Genomic DNA, 16,484 nt, shown 5'->3' on the forward strand with positions numbered 1-16,484 from the left:
GAAGTCCATTTTTAAAGAGAAAGTTAAGGCAAAGGTGACCAAAGAAATGGTCTCTGATAAAACATTTTTTTCTCTTTTTTTTTTTGCAGCACTAGTTTAATACAACAGGAAGGCCGGCATAGTCGGCATATAGATAAAGCTAAGTAATTAGATGCCAAAAACACGTCGGTTTGGTAGTGATTTCCTCATTTAATTAATCAGATTTATAGCCATACGTATTCTACAATAACCTTAAATTTAAGATCAGAATTTGTGGACGTACGTATATAGCAAATTATTTAGTGAAATAGAATTAGTACGAACAAGGGGAGGGATTGAATAATACTATCTTGTCATGAGTACTGCAATTAAAAAGATTAAGAACTATCAATTTAAAACAAAACCACGTCATTTTAAGATTTAAAAAAGGTTAAAACCCAAGTCATTTATTTATTTATTTATTTTTAAAAAATATCAAATTTAGTTTTGATCAAGTCTACCGAGTCGAGTCATGAATTAATCCATCAGATCAATAATATATATTATATATATGAGATCAAATCCTCTCCAGTTTTATTTGAAACCTAACCTTAAAGTTTGCCAATCTTCAAATTAACTAATTATCAAGCTAGGAGCTAGGTTAGTTTCCACTGGATCTTAATATAAAATAATACTTTCAGGTTTGCACAAGCAGCAGGTATTAGCTCCATGGTGAAAGTTTTGCAGGAAATTATAAGATATTTTTTCTGATAACGGAGAGACAGCCTTGTTTCTCTGACATTGATATGCATATGTGGTGGTCCAAATCAAGCTACGATCGACACCATGAAACCACTTTGTTAAGCCACAATGACAGTCAAATATATATATATATATAAAATGTAATCTTGATTGATGATGCCTACTAGAAACAAATTAAGGAGTCATCAAGCACCGCTGATCCAGCATTTTTAGTTAATTTCTACTGCTGCCCTAATTAAGTTTGAAAAAAAAAGGGAGAGAAGATATCTGATATTTAATTAATTCATTGTGTGTATATACAAACACACACGTGTGTGTACGCATGCTAGGATTAATTACATACATGGTTCCTCAATTCATACGTACTGCTTATCACTAATTAACGTCATGGCTTGGCTGGCCAATTTTTTATGGAGTATGTTTTCAATTATATATATACTCCTCCATAATATATATATATATAAAATGCTTGCATTGCTTAATTAGAGTTTGTTTCAAAGTGATTTTTACTTGAAAATACATCTAAATAATATTTTTTAACATTAGCATATTAAAACGATCTAAAATCATCAAAAAATTAATTTGAAGTAAAAAAATCAAAGAAAATTAATGAGATAGCTGATGATGTGTGTCCACACTCAGATATGATAGGCTCCTCAAGAATTATTGTCTCACTGGAACCATATAGTAGGTTTTGCTATTTTAAAAGGCATCTCTTGGGAAGAGATGTGTATTTTTTGCTTATAAGTTGCTAAGGCTCTTGTCTCTTAGTTGATATGGGATAATGACATTATTATAGCCCCCAGACGAGGGGCTTGGGTAGTTACACATGGCTGACATTTCCACATACAACGTCAATGATGATATGTGTCTATATTCGTATATGGCAGGCCCTCCAAAAATTATTGTTCAACTAAAACACACATAGTGATAAAAAAAACCAACTAAGTCTTATAACATGATATGAGACTTTGAAATATCATCAATATTATATTTATTTGAGCTCGACGTGTAACTGAGCTAAGTGATGCTGGGTTTGACAGCTTGCTACATCCATAGGTAAGTAACAATCTTAGCGCATAGTTGAGCCTATAATTACCAAACTCATATGTATTTGAGCTCAACGTATAGCCGGGTTTATGGATATCAGATCTTCACCTTGCTTGTGGTTAAAATAGATTTACTTGCTATATTAACTTACTAATTTCAGATTTTCGAGTCATCATTTAAAAAAATAATTCCCAATGCACCATACTAATATTAAAGAGTGTGCTATTAAAACCAATTTTGTTTTTTTAAAAAAGTGTTAATTATACACGAAACTGAATTAATGCAATATCGAACCAAAAACAAAAATTATTCTTAATCACTTAAATATATTTAATTCTAAATATTAAGGACTAAGACCTACTAAAATATCATACAATCTTCAGTTGATTATTATTGCCGGAAACGAACACCAACCAGTAGTTCAAATGGAATATGTCAAAGGGGCCTGTCAAACCTTCAAAACTTGCTCTAATTAAAGTGCTGGTCAATCGGTCTTGGCCTGCTATATGAGTTTTACAGTGAATTCATCTTTGCTCGAAACCCTAACACAAATTCCACTACTCTGCAGCCACACTTTCACTCCGGATCGGCGGCTTAACCTTGGAAGACCACCGGCATGGCACCATTGCCCAAATTATCCCAAATTTTGTCCACTTGCTTTGTCAATTAAACTAATTATTGATAGAAACATAAAACATTAAATGTTTTTCCATGTTAAAAAAACATATTTAACGTTTTGTGGTCTCGGAATAATAATATTAATTTCTTAATTTTCCTAATTCTAACCTGACCCTTCGCAAAAGCAAGTCCGTGTATGCTAATATATGTAGTTGGCCTCTTGAATCTCCATCGACCCACACAGACATGCATCTCAGTGTCTTGTTGACAAGAAGCTGGTAGAATTGAATCCAGTTTTGTTTATTTTCCAGTGGCTTGAACGGTCCTGATTTTTCTAAAAGAAATTACCGAGAAATTATCTGCCAGAATGGCCAATCAAAACGCTGAAAGTGTCTGCAAAAAAGATCGGTCAAAACGTCAACGTTGGTCAAGAATTAATTAATTATACATATTACAGGGCCCAGAGTGGATTAAAGTGGAGTAATTAGTATAGTTAATGCGATAGATGATGCGACATTCGATTCCAAATGGGCATAATATCGTGACAGATGGCACTCATTTAGTGTCTCTATACCGACCACGGCGACGGGGGCAAGTCACGAGTAGGGATTAATTATAAATTATAAATTGACTTAATTACTCATAAATCGATATCCAAACTTTTTTAAAAAAGGGCCTGACAATCATATTGTCACCTAGCGGACGCATTTGGAATTTACCTTTACCTCAATTCATGAACAATTTAATGTGAGAATGTCTCACTCTTCACTTCTTACTGCGGTCACGTTTTTATTCATTTTTATGATTTAAAAATATGTTTTTTTTTTTAAATTGATAATTTTTTAGTGTTTTTAAATTATTTTTATATGTTAATATCAAAAAAAATTTAAAAAATAAAAATAATATTATTTTAATATATTTCCAAACAAAAAATACTACTATATTTCAAACCGTCTAATTTAGTTTTCAAACAACATCACCGTCATTATCATGTCCTCTTCTTTGAAGACAATAATTTTGTTGCTCTCCATCTGGTTTCCAACAAACTCAGATTGATTGTCCTTGATTCACCGAGTGAAGAACACATGTAGGACCTGTTATATCGGACAAACAGCAATAAGATTAAGGCCCTTAAAGTAGAACAGAAAGTTATTCAATACATTCATTGTTGTTGTTGTTGTTATTCAATCGTTCTTCCATGCATTCAGATTTTATGGCTCCTCGAATCTATATATACACTCGAGCCTTTGTAGCAAACAGCAGTTTCAAGGAAGTTGCCACTTGGGCTCTAACTCCACTGGCAGCAACACTACTCGTTTAAAGGAGAGGTCACGGGTTTAACTCCTCAAAGAAGGCTCGACCAACTCTTTAAAAAAGGTTTCGAGGAAGCTCAGAGGCGAAAGTATTGCTTGAATCATTAAGAAGAGGAGCTGGAGGCTGGAGCACATTCGAGGAAGGAATAAAGCAAATTTCTGCAACAACTGAGCACCCATCACTCATTATGCAGTGCAGCATCTCAGCAAATAGATTACACAGATGTTTTTTTTTTCTTCCTATTATCAACCTGAAGAACACATGTAAACATATACATGGTATGTGTTAGAGTGGATTTGTACGTCCTGCTATATACTGAGTGAATTCGTATTTACTATTTTTTTAACAAATAATAATAAAAAATAAAAATGCACCGCTAATTGCCTAAGGAGAGCTAAAGCTGAAAGTTGCCTCAAAACCCAGCACTTCAACTTCAAATAAGTGTCAACATCAACTGCGAATGCAGAAGGTACCATCAATGAAATCTAATAATGGTTTCATTCTGGTTTCGAGATACTTCTAGTCGTGGAGGCAAGAGGTTCAGAAAGCTCCCTCGAGAAGTCTCATCACCAGGGGCTGTAACTGATGATTCTATTGCCTCCGACTCGCCTTCTGAAGAGTAGAGCCAAAAAGGTTGAAGAAACAGCATTACAATACACAAAATTATATGACAGTCAGGCACATGAGAAGGGAAAATAAAGGGTGATCATGATGCATGTTTCCAAGAAATAGATTGGGAATAGGTATCAGCCTACCAAAAAGCGACTTGATAGATGGTCTCTTCAGCTTGGTGTCTTTCTTCTTCAAGTCAGCTATAGATGAGAACAAATTGAAATCAGTAGCCACTGGAAACAATAGAAGAACTGGAAAAGCAATCAAGCAAGATTGCTAAACTAAATTCCAGGCATCTTTTGTAGGAAAATTCCAGACACTCGGTGCCCTCTAAATGATATAATGTGAAATATAAGAGGCGCATCTTCAAGGCCAACCTATTTGCCTTGCCCTTACATCTAGAGCTGCAAAAATTATGCACTGTGTGTGTCTGCGATTTGCTAAGCACTTTAAGATTAACTCAAGTATAGAGAGACGCGCAGAATCCTAGCAAAGTTTCTGGCAAACTTTTATTAAGAATAGAATAATCTAAAACAATATTTAAGAAATACTTTCTGAAATTTAAATCCCTTAATGAAGTTTGTGTTGCCAAATCACTAATTCTCTTAGCTGTCCTTGGATGCTCACTGATCCAGTGAGATCCCACACTTGAAATGAATCAGTTTACCAAGAAAGTCGGTTCTGCATGCTTAAGAAATTGTGTTGCTGGTACTTTAGAAGTGCCTCGACATTAATGACTTAGCAAAGCTTAAAAAGATCCAGTTCAAGGCCAAGCAACATTTGCATAATTTTTAATGTGCAGAACATGAAATGGATATAGGTACAAAATGAATGTGTACGACCATTAACTTATCTAAGTTTAAAATCCCGTTTAAATGAAAATTCCATTCTAACTTAATATTTCTCACCACATTTATGTACAGAACAAATTTGCTGCTAACATGAACGTGGCACCATTCCCTGAAAAGTTTAGTGCCTTTTTCATCCTTGAGGTAATATTTAATATTGTGGTAGCAGTTGTTTTCAAGGTAATTTTTGCTTGGAAATGCATTAAAATAATATTTTATTATTATTTTTTAAAATTTATTTTTGATATCAGTACATCAAAATAATCCAAAAACACAAAAAAAAATAAATTAATTTGAAGTAAAAAAAAATCAATTTTTTTGAAAAGAGCTACATGCCACGTAAACAAACAAGGTCTAAATGAGGTGTTCACATGATTCAATAGATACCCAAATCAAAACCATAACCAAGTGTTGCAATGCAGTTGAAAATGTTAGAGAATTACCCATCCCCGGAACTTGGTAGTCATTCACAATTTCAAAGTTCTTGTATGTATAGCCCACAAAATTGACGTCCTTAGATGAGAGCATCTGCAATATAGATGTCAAAAAGTGAGGGATATATAGGTCATTTCTGGTTGGGTAATTCATGATGGTTTAAATTAAATATCACTGGTTGAGAAATGAGAAGCACATGTGGTATCAAATATAGGTCATTTCTCTTGCACCTATTGCTGCTTTAAATTAAAAGATTAGATCATGATGGTTTTAGCTGTCCTTCCCGATTTGCATTGCTGCCATAAACATCAACATCTCACTGCTTCTCTATGTATTTTTATACGACGGGTCCGATGTTGTATAGTTTATGCGGTTCCCACTTTAAGTACCTACTATTGTGCGCATGTAATATGCATGCCACTCTCAGGGAGAAAGAAAAAAAAAAAGGAAACAATATGAAGGAAAAAAAACAAAAAAACCACCATCTCTTATATTTCTTTTGATTCCTCTTGGTGTGATGAACATATATGGTAGGAAATATTCTAGGCTTGTGAGTTGCGAGTGGTTTTTTATGAAAAATAATTTCTCTAAAGTTTTGTAGTTGTATAGTAATTAATTACGAGATAGAGATATAAATAAGATCTTTGAATTATCTGTCCTTATCGTGCATGCTTGGTTTAGCATTAATTACTTGACATTGTCCAAAAGGATTGAGAGTTAAGAATTTAATGTCGTTTACACTCATTAAAAGTTATTCGTCCAAAATTCACAAATCCTATCCATTGATTCCATTCTTATATTTTAGACTCCAAACTTTGAACTTCTAGAAAAGCAACTTCAGTAACAGCTCCTAACTATGAAAAATAGTTCCCTTGCCCTACTATTAGCTTGGCACTCAATGGAAAAAGCTTGTGCATGCTGTCCTTTACCAATAACAGAAAGTCACAAAAGACTCAAGGAAAGACTAGGGAGCATTGCATTTTGATCCCCATCAAATCTTGCCTTCAATTTCTTGACAATCAGAAGGGCCTTCTTAAACAAATAAAAAGCCCAATGCAAAGACGGTAAAAATTAAAACGCAACTAACTATGACAGATCTCCAAAACCATACCAGCAACTTAACTTGTCCTTGCCCCACATTCAGATTCCAATGGGGAAAAGGAGAGAAAAAAACAGAGGAACCCTAGACACAATCACATGGACTACATGTGGCTAGAATTCTTCACCATAGCAACCGCTAAGTTACCGAGAACAAAACTCATATGACACTTGGGGCAGAGAAAAATACAATGCCTTCGATTTTCTCTGCGTGTAAAAATGAAATTTTCTAGTTTGCTGAAGAGGAAAACTTTTTCATATTCAAGAATCAACCACTCCACAGCTTGAAGCAACAAAGAACAATATCCTGAGAGATAATGGCACTAATAATCCCATATGTAAATACTCTCAAAGACTTAAACTGACCTTTCTCCATGGACCAGTTTTTGATGTAGTTTGAGGTTGGTTCTCAGACTGCAGAGCCAAAAGCACGCAGAAAAAAAAAGTATACTGAGCAACAAGCACAGATAGTTCACAAAACCTGATAAGAAATTAAGAGACGTCAATACCTCTTCAAATTTTACAAAATTTTGGGTATCCAAATCATCCTTGACCTCAGGAATAAATGCAGCTTCCATCTGATAAAGCTTATCCCATTCCACGCCATTAAACCATGGATGAGCCTGTAAAAGGAAGAGGCAGGAATGTAATTCTTTTTATTTGCAACTAGCTTACTTAACATATTCAAGTATTCAGAAAAGGACACACCATACAACACCTTTATTTCTTCTGCGCCATTTGTTCCCAATCTCTGGTCGACATTACATAAGAGTTTGCTAGTAAGATCTTTTGCCGCTGGAGATAATTTTGCTTCTTCTGGAAATTTCAAATGTGTTCTCCAGTTTACTATCTGAGTAAAAGGGAAACTTCACAGCATTAACTTATTAGCGAATTGATATTTACTTACTATTCTTAAAACCCATAATATTAAGTATATATCAGTAGCGCCCAATTAGGATATTGATCCAATCAGGAAAGCACCCACAACCTATGTAGCCTAAAAAAAACTGCATTCATATTAACCAGATTTAAAAACAGCAAAATCATTGGCTACTTTAAATATGCAAATTAAACTATTCAAAAGGAAAAGAATGATTAATGCTCGAATATGTCTATGCCCCAAACATAGATCAACTGTAACGTGCAACCTAAAAGATTTACCCGAGTAAAGCTATGGATCTTTATGATACAAACGAGATCCCAATGATATACAAGTTGGGTCAGAAACAATAAAGTACAGCTATGGTTCAGTTTAAAATTAACCAAAACTAACAGCAGAAATTCCTAATCTATTGCTGTGTGAAATTTATCTTCGAAGAAATAGTACAGGCAAGAGACTTAGTAAGCATGATCTAGAAAGACGTGCAAGAAAGAAGTGTACAATCAAATACATGTGGATGCAAGGTTGAAAACAAAAAACACCAATCACCAATACGTCTCACTTTACCTTCTTACATGTTGACAATGGTTCATCTGAATAAAAAGGTGGATAACCCACAAGCATTTCGTACATAATAGCACCAAGTGACCACCTGCAAATAATAACTGTGAGTCTCGTAGCCTAAACTACCTTGGAGAAAACTAGTGTATCTCCAGATATGCAGCAAGCGTTGGTAACAGTTGAAGGCTTAAGTTATTTCCCACCATGGAGTCATCAAAACGCTTTAGAAGTAATTTATTTCCATGCCCATCAGAATGTACAGAACTACTAACCAATCACATTCCATCCCATAACCTTTCTTCAATAGCACTTCTGGAGCGATATAGTCAGGTGTACCGACAGTAGAAAAGGCCTGCAGGACCCAACAACAAAATTTAGACAAGGAAAAACAAAGCCATATCCTTTGATCTTCAAAAAACATGCTTAAAGCTCACACACCACTTTAAAAAAGCCAAAATAAAGAAGCAAATTCTCTTCTAGAATTTTATTCCATAATCCACATAGGATTCATATCTTAATTGAGCACAACTAACATTCTTTCATTTTTTAAAACATGTTCTTCAAATCACCAAGGAAGAGAGAAGGCAAATCAGAGAGACTAAAGGATCCATTTAAGATTTTAAATTGATATGCCAAGTTGGAATAATCAGACACACATGCATAGATGGAGATTTCAGACATGCGATGGCAGAAAACTTACAAGCATCCTCCTATTCTTTTGCCAATGTTCCAATTGCTCTTGCTGTGTGCGCCTTGGAGCTGCTGGGCGTTCTTCATTCTGTGTAGTCCCATTACTATTGTTGTTTACTACTGAAAAGTCTCCTTCTTGGATGGTACTGCAGTCCAATGGTTTACACAGTCCAAAATCAGATAGCCTCAAGTGCCCATATCTATCAAGTAGCAGGTTGTCGGGCTTAATATCCCTATAACATGTGATGCAAAAACAAAAATAAAGTTAATCCACATTTAACTGGCCAATACATTCTCATTGGCCTAAAACACCCCAAGATAAAATTATTATTATTTGACATTTAATTACAAACCTATGGATGTAATTATGCTTATGGATAGATTCAATAGCCAAAACTGTTTCTCCAACATAAAATCTAGCTTCATCTTCTGTCAAGGTATCTTTTCTCATAAGTAAAGTCATCATATCTCCACCAGGTAAATATTCCATGATAAGGTAGAGAAACCCATCATCTTGAAAAGAACAGTACAGTTTGACAATGCAATTGCTGTCAACCTCAGTGAGCAGATTCCTTTCAGCTTTAACATGCTCAACCTAGAAAAGATTGTGATGCCAACTTGTAATAAGCAAGGGTAATAAACCTTAGTCATATATATCATCAAGCAGGCCAGATAAATGTTTACCTGGCCCCTGCGCAACATCTCTGATTTCTTAAGCTTTTTCATAGCATACACTTGGCCTGTTGTTTTTTCTCTACAGATTCTGACCTGCCCAGGAAGCAAACTTTATATCAACCATAAGCTTATAGCAGAAAAGCAACTGGCACTTTTAGTAGTTCCTATAAAAACATGAGCAAATGGACGTAATAGTTAATAGAATCACTCATTGTCAAAGCTTGGACACAAAAGAGAAAAGGAAATACACAGAATTTATGACTTTCTATGTTCTTCTCGGCTAACAAATCACATTTACAAAACACAAGCATAACACGAAATCACAGCTAGGAAAGAAAAAAAGTAGCTATGGAAAGCCAAGTAATTTCCACATCTTCGTCTAATTCATGAAAATGCCTAGTGTGCATAACGGGACAATGTGATTATTCACAGAGCAGATTATATAAAATACAAAAATAACACAAAAAATGTTCATTTTCACAGAAAATCATACCGGCTACAGCTTCTGAAGCTCCACAAAGAGGTGCCTCAGATATCATCACTATCCTAACATGCCAATGGCAAACACATAAAAATTCTAAATCTAACACTAAAAAATTTCAGTACAAATAGTGTGAAGACCCATTAGCAAACCCCTTGAGAAATTACACGTATATAAAAAGAATGGCAATATGCATACCTCCCCAAACGCACCCTTGCCAATCATTGTCAACAATTCAAAATCATCAACACCCATTTTATGCCTCTGGAGGCGCATGTATTCAGTTTCCTTCTTCTCCAGGAATTTAAGTAAGTTGCTCTGATCTTCCTCAGACACATCAGCATCCGCCAACTTCTTTTCCAATGTCGTCCGTCTATTAAAACAAAAACACATTCAGAAATTAATCAACTCCATCATCGCATCAAATGTAAATCTTCAGTCAATCCATCCATCGCATCATACCGTTCCTTCCTCTCTTGTAGATTCTTCATCTGCTCTTTGTAATGATTCTCAATATACCGCTTAGCCGCAGCAACTTTCTGCTTGGTGACATTGGAATGAGCTTCCTCATCCATTTCCGATATCGTATCTTCATTATCCTCATCTCCTCCCTCCTTCCTCCTCGAAGGAGACCTGAACTTTTCTCTCGGTTGAAATTTTTGAAACCAACTCCTCGCTGAATCCATTTCACTTCTCACTGCTACCAGTCATCCCGCAATTAAATTAAAAAAACATCTGCATCACAAATTTAAATTACAATCATTTCAGAGAGTTAACAATTGGATTTAAAGAGAAAATAAAAGAAAAAAAAATCAACGCCGAGATTTATAGACCTTGAAGAAGAGGAGTCGATCGATGGAAGAGAAAATGAAAACGATTTCTAGCAATTGTTCTGCAGAATTCTAGAAAGTACGGGGGGAAAAAAGAAGAGGGAAGAAACAGAGAAATCGGATTACAGCCACATTTGAGAGATGTGAGTGATCCGCCAAGGAGAAGAGCGGCATTTACGGTGTAGTAAAACTCTATTTATCGATCAATACATTTATTTGATCCTCTTGCTTTGCTTTGTATAGATAGATATTTTTCATAAATCTTGATTGCAATATTTTCTCGAGCTACTGTGAGCAGTTTCATTGCATTTGCAGCAGACCAGGCATCATCAGACCTTCCATTTTATATACCTTTCCATATAAACTCTTTGTTTATTTGTTTTTTTACACGGTTTGGTCAGTGCGTGTTGATGGGTTAGTGTTTTTTAATTAAAATTATGTTTTTTATAATTATTTATTTATTTTTAATTATAGTGAATTCAAATTACCAAAAGAATTCTTAAAAATAAAATTTTTAAAAAAAATTAAAAATACTTTAAAAAACATAAACTATGATAAAAAGAATATAAAAAATAAAAACAAACGAATAAAACATAAAATAATAGAGACGTTTTAGAATAAGCTTTTTCTATATCAATATTACATTAATTACTTTAATTAGATCAAATATAGGCTTTAATCAATGATGATGTCCAGCTATTATACTCATAATTGCCCAATTAATGCCTAACTTTCCTCCCTTTAACTTCATAAAATGCTCATTATTATACTCATAATTGCGTAGTCTTCCTAACACGCACTCTCCACATGAGATGATGCGAAGTGAGTCGTCAACTAATACACTAAGTGGAAATAACAGGCACCCCCTCTCAAGGTACTTTATTATTTTTTAAAATATTTTTTTATTTAAAAATATATTAAAATAATATTTTTATTATTATTTTTTAAATTATTCTTAATATTAATATATTAAAATAATCTAAAAAAAATTAATTTGAAACTAAAAAAAAAATTAATTTTTTTTCAATAGTTTTGAAATACAAAAATAAACAGTTTACTAAACTAATAACACTTATCTTATCAATATATTTTACACTTAACGCAACAATTATTAGGAACCATATGTTTTAGTCCCATTTAAAATTTAGTTCTGAAAAAGGTTTGGAGTATTCAATTACTAGGTTAATTAGGTTTAAATATTTTTATTAAAATAACATCACTTAAAAAAAATTAATTAATATGAGTGTCCGGGTCAATTTATGCATACCTCAACTAATCCTACTAGCTCTGAAGTTAACGACCATATAAGTCTCAAGTGGTTCCGAGATTTGTAAGACTCGAACTAGTGATCACTAAAGAGCAAATCTAAAATCTAACCAGTTGAGTTACACCCACAAGATTAAAAATAATTTTTTTGATGTTGACTTGGTTGGATTTTGTTGCCGTGCAACTGAATCACTAAAAACCAGATTAATCAAGAGCTTGTAATGGATTAAGTTCATCATCCTAGAATTTTTGAGCCAACCCATTAGATTGACTGAAATTAACAACTAAGTTCGGAAAGGATGAATACTGCAAGAAATAGAGAATATTCCAAACCAAGCTTAGTTTTGGAAAGTGTTGCTGTAGATGGGGTGGTTGGGTGGGGAGTTGGAGAAATATGGACATCAAAAGTGACCGCGACCAATAATATGGCAGGAAAAAGGATAGCTCTCTCCTTTCCCGCCCCAACTTTTTTTCTGCGGGCATGCTTGCCAGAGCTTCAATCTTGATTCCTCGGCCCGCCCTTGCTGCTCTCGCTCTCATTTTGTCTTCTACTCCACAGCCTAGAAACAGGGAGCCCACTTCAAGCTTGAAGTTTCACCTAAAGCACAACAACTACTACTACCAAACTCAAGACAACTAAACAATTGCAATTGCTGTCTGCATCATATTGAATCGACTCCTACTCTTATTAAGATCTAATTTCCAGATATTCCATTGTTAATTTTAGGCAGTTCAAGATACCAATGCATTCATCTGGTTCAAAGAAGTTCGTGAAACTGAAGGTGTGGAAAGGTCTCAAGCTGAGGCCAGAGCACATAAAGAGGCCAATGCATAATCCCATCGCTACTGTCTACCAATTCCTTCAATTGAATAAAGCAATTACGTTACAACTATGTATTGGAACAAAATCAGGAACAGCAATTTCATAACTACATTGAATTGCAGTGGATAAATCTCAGCCGTTTAATTGAGAAGATGGCAACAGATTACAAACAACATTTTAGCCCGCATATTATGAGGCCTTTACAGTGCAGAGGGGGGGGACAAACCAACAGCACGCCCTTCCTTTATCATCGTTAATACAGGGAGCTACAAGAAAGGGAAAATTTGTATTTCATGTTATCAATCAAGCAGTATACAAGCATGTACCAAAAATAACCAGCTTAAATAGCTTTCACCACTTTCCTTGCGAGCTCATGGGCATCTCTAGCCTTTTCATTTATTTTCTTCTCTATCCAGCTTTGAATTTGAAAAAAACGACGGAAACAATTGATCTGGGAAGGATCAACGGTAGTATGCCATGTGTCTAGATGACATGAAAGGAGAACTACCAAGTGGAGAGGTCTTTTGATTTTGGGCAGGAGGGTTGGTGGGTTTCTTTTTCTCACTCTTGGTTTCATGACGGAGCCAAGACTCAACAACAGAAAGCAGATTGGCTGAGCTTTTCAACTCATGAACCTCCGTTAGCTTCTCAGCCCTCCTCAGCTCACCGTCTTGTATGTAAGCTAGATGAGTTGCCCAAGTCTCTAACCCATCAAAAATATGAGTAGCATATACAATTGTAGCTCCTCTCTGCACCAAAAAAAAAAGTCTCGTTATAACATGATGAACTTCCCTCGGGGACTCTAACCATATTGATGCGCATCGTTAATACAGGGGGTGGATGCGCATTTCAAGAGAATCATAAACGTTGACCCTTACACTTTCTAAGCACTCCATATCTTCAAAAACAGACAACAGAGGTGATTCCATGCAAAATGATTTTCACTCAAGAAATCAGAAAAAATAGCCACAGTGATGCAGAAGGATCCAAAATCTAATAATCAAAATTCACATGGTGGTGATGATTTCTCTTTCAGATAATACAAGCAGGGACCACTTGTTCTGTGCCCTGGCTACATCAAATCCACTGTTTCTAATTTTTTAGACCATCATTCGATCAGATCTGTTAGTGTGCATGTGAATTCAATTAAAAAAGGGAGTCATACCTGATCACACTCTTCCTTGAAGAACTCAAGCAAATCCATCCTGGCAACAACATCTAGATCGACTGTAACTTCATCAAGTAAAAGAACCTGCAATTAAAAATTTTGGATCCTACTCAATAAGGAAGTTTTGAGATAATATGGTCTTTCAGCAACATCATTGTAAACAACCGAAATGCAAACTGATAGCCATATTGCCACCTCCCAATCCCTTAATCCCCACCCCTCCCAGGGATTGAACCAAGATCTTCAAACAAAAATCCCAAGTTCCAACTGATGGGGTGTGCCCGTGAAGCAAATTGATAGCCCATTAAAGAAGGAAAATGGGCAACTTTTCCAGGTTTGGGTTATTTTTAGTAGATTGGATGCCCACGATGAATCGATCTCACAAGTAGGTGGCCCAAGACTTGCATGTTGAACCCTTTGGCTTAGATTACTAGCCAGACCAGTAAGAAAATACAAATAGTATTTCATAGATGCAAGCATCTCTTTAACAAAGAACAATTTTGCACAATATAAAAGAAAAGCTACAGAATAAAATGTTCCAATGAGAAATGCGTGTTCTCCTAGATGACTTTGCTTTGCTGAATTTATAAAAACTGACTCTGATACATTCCAACACGCCCCATTCTTATAGGTGGTCACTGACCAAGGCTTCATAGCTTCATCATACCTTAAATGGATGGAGAAGACCCATGCAAATCTGGACTCTTCGCCGCTGCCCATCAGATACCTTGTGCATTCGCCATTGCAGATCAATGTCAAGCAGGTCAATCAACTTTTCTCTTCTAACAGGATCAGTCCCTTCAACTGCCAGTAATACAAAGAACAGAGTGCAATCTCAATTCTATTAAATCTTAACAAGAAATCATTAACAATGAAAGAGCACACAACACCTTCACACAAAATAAAAGAAAAAGAAACTCTTAAGAGGTCATTAGTTACCTCCAAATATCATATGTTCCGCAGAGAAGTCTCCCTGTAGTGGAATCTCTCCCTGAAAAACCACAAGGCAATATTCATCCAGAGTGAATTTCTTTACAGTACGTAAAAATGCACTCGACGGGAACAAAAAAAGAGCAAACCCTAACATCATTTGAAAATTCAATCCAAAAAAATTTACTGGGTACTCAAGCTGAAACTACCACTACTCACAAGAACGAGACAGAGACATGAGAAATTTTTTTTTTAAACATTTTTGAGAGATCGGATGGGATTTCTCTCCCCTTCCTGTGTCTATTTTTCTTTTAATGCTGTAAATATTGGTAATTATAACTTGAGCACCATAAAATTTAACAAGCATGAGTCAACCCAATGTATAGTAATTTATTCGATAATTAAGCTAATTAATCACTTCTAATCACTTGAATTTTAGCACAAACCTTAGACAATCAAATGTAACTACGCAATGCTATGACAAAAAACGCAAATATAATAACATACCATACAAATATAGCTTTAACAAGAAACAAAACTCACAGCAGATCCAACAGTTTTACTCCAAGAACCTCCTAAATAAGCCAAGTCACCACTACAAACCAATTGCGTATCATGAAAAGCCGAACCATTTATCACCCGCACCACATCTTTCCCTCCTACCATATGCTTCCCTGCCATTATTTTCAGCAAAGTAGTCTTCCCTGTACTACAAAAAGGTAATGAGCTTAGTATATATTATCACTAGTAATGCTTCAAAATCAACGAAAATTTTGATTTACCAGATCCGTTAGCGCCGACGAGAAGGCAACGAGATCCGGGAGAGATGTTGAGATTGAAATCGTAGAAGAGTGGATGCTGTCCTGCGTATGCGAATTGCATTCCGCATATACTGATACTGTTTGCCTTCTCATTTTCTCCTCCTTCCTTTTCTATTGATTGAGAAGCTTTCTCTGCCATTTTTACTTTTTTTGCTCTGCAAATTGAGGTGGTTGTACGGAGATATTGTGTTGTCGTCGGTGATTCTATTATACACGCCTCTCTTGTTGGTTTGGTTTGTTTCGCGGCCAAGAGCTAGTCAGCGGGTTTGATGGCCGTCACGTTGGATGCACCAGCTTTTTACACGTGGTGATTTTTTGGTGCACCACGTCTCCGTTAAAAGAGCCCGTTTAGTATTGGTTTACAACCACAAAAACAAACTAGGAAAACAATCTTCCTTGTTAACCACGTCGGTTTTAGATTATTTTATTTTTCATTTTTTCCACTGGAAAATCCGTTTATTCTTGTTAAAGAAGGCATTTTTAGCTGGGTAATTGATATGGAAAAAAACATGTGCTATTAAATTAAATAATTATTAGTTATCGATTATCAAGCTAGTTTAGGTAAATATTTTTTATTAAATAAGACCCCTTTATTTTTTTTTTAAAAAAAATATTGGTGTTAATCCAATTAATTTGTACTGGGCACTAAAATTTCATATAATTA

At 35.1% G+C, this 16,484-nt stretch overlaps 2 protein-coding genes across 4 annotated transcripts; both read right to left on the bottom strand.

The window, feature by feature from the left end:
- Nucleotides 1–3,420: 3,420 nt before the first annotated feature.
- LOC7471957 (uncharacterized) lies at nt 3,421–11,155 on the bottom strand. Of its 2 annotated transcripts, XR_002980565.2 has the most exons (15): nt 10,816–11,155; nt 10,445–10,717; nt 10,181–10,355; nt 9,511–9,594; nt 9,180–9,421; nt 8,837–9,059; nt 8,409–8,488; nt 8,143–8,227; nt 7,414–7,545; nt 7,205–7,318; nt 7,062–7,109; nt 5,606–5,690; nt 4,458–4,514; nt 4,077–4,314; nt 3,421–3,952 (listed from the first exon to the last, which is right to left on the bottom strand). XR_002980565.2 is itself a non-coding variant. In XM_002302000.4 (14 exons), the coding sequence occupies exons 2-14, from the start codon at nt 10,666–10,668 to the stop codon at nt 4,178–4,180; spliced, it is 1,686 nt and encodes a 561-aa protein (XP_002302036.1). In that variant the 5' UTR covers nt 10,669–10,717; nt 10,816–11,155; the 3' UTR covers nt 3,421–4,177. The 2 variants fall into 2 exon arrangements, 1 of the variants encoding a protein (XP_002302036.1); XM_002302000.4 differs by having other exon boundaries at nt 3,421–4,314.
- A 1,834-nt stretch (nt 11,156–12,989) lies between these two features.
- LOC7471958 (ABC transporter I family member 19) lies at nt 12,990–16,061 on the bottom strand. 2 transcript variants are annotated; one of them, XM_002302001.3, is made up of 6 exons: nt 15,782–16,061; nt 15,543–15,703; nt 15,009–15,060; nt 14,737–14,873; nt 14,067–14,153; nt 12,990–13,650 (listed from the first exon to the last, which is right to left on the bottom strand). In XM_002302001.3, the coding sequence occupies exons 1-6, from the start codon at nt 15,957–15,959 to the stop codon at nt 13,363–13,365; spliced, it is 903 nt and encodes a 300-aa protein (XP_002302037.2). In that variant the 5' UTR covers nt 15,960–16,061; the 3' UTR covers nt 12,990–13,362. The 2 variants fall into 2 exon arrangements, with proteins under 2 accessions (XP_002302037.2, XP_024450679.1); XM_024594911.2 differs by having other exon boundaries at nt 15,543–15,708; nt 15,782–15,927.
- Nucleotides 16,062–16,484: the final 423 nt, after the last annotated feature.

The sequence above is a fragment of the Populus trichocarpa genome, chromosome 2 (assembly GCF_000002775.5).
Source record: "Populus trichocarpa isolate Nisqually-1 chromosome 2, P.trichocarpa_v4.1, whole genome shotgun sequence".
In the NCBI taxonomy this organism is placed as follows: domain Eukaryota; kingdom Viridiplantae; phylum Streptophyta; class Magnoliopsida; order Malpighiales; family Salicaceae; genus Populus; species Populus trichocarpa.

Coding starts and splice junctions, on each gene's coding strand:
- LOC7471957 (XM_002302000.4), bottom strand. CDS start 10,668: ATGGATTCAGCGAGGAGTTGGTTTCAAAAATTTCAACCGAGAGAAAAG. Junction 9,595..10,180: donor GCAAGGGTGCGTTTGGGGAG/GTATGCATATTG, acceptor CTTCCTGGGCAG/GTCAGAATCTGTAGAGAAAA. Junction 7,546..8,142: donor CATTGTCAACATGTAAGAAG/GTAAAGTGAGAC, acceptor CCTTTTACTCAG/ATAGTAAACTGGAGAACACA.
- LOC7471958 (XM_002302001.3), bottom strand. CDS start 15,959: ATGGCAGAGAAAGCTTCTCAATCAATAGAAAAGGAAGGAGGAGAAAAT. Junction 14,154..14,736: donor GTCTTCTCCATCCATTTAAG/GTATGATGAAGC, acceptor TTTTAATTGCAG/GTTCTTTTACTTGATGAAGT. Junction 13,651..14,066: donor TCAAGGAAGAGTGTGATCAG/GTATGACTCCCT, acceptor TTTTTGGTGCAG/AGAGGAGCTACAATTGTATA.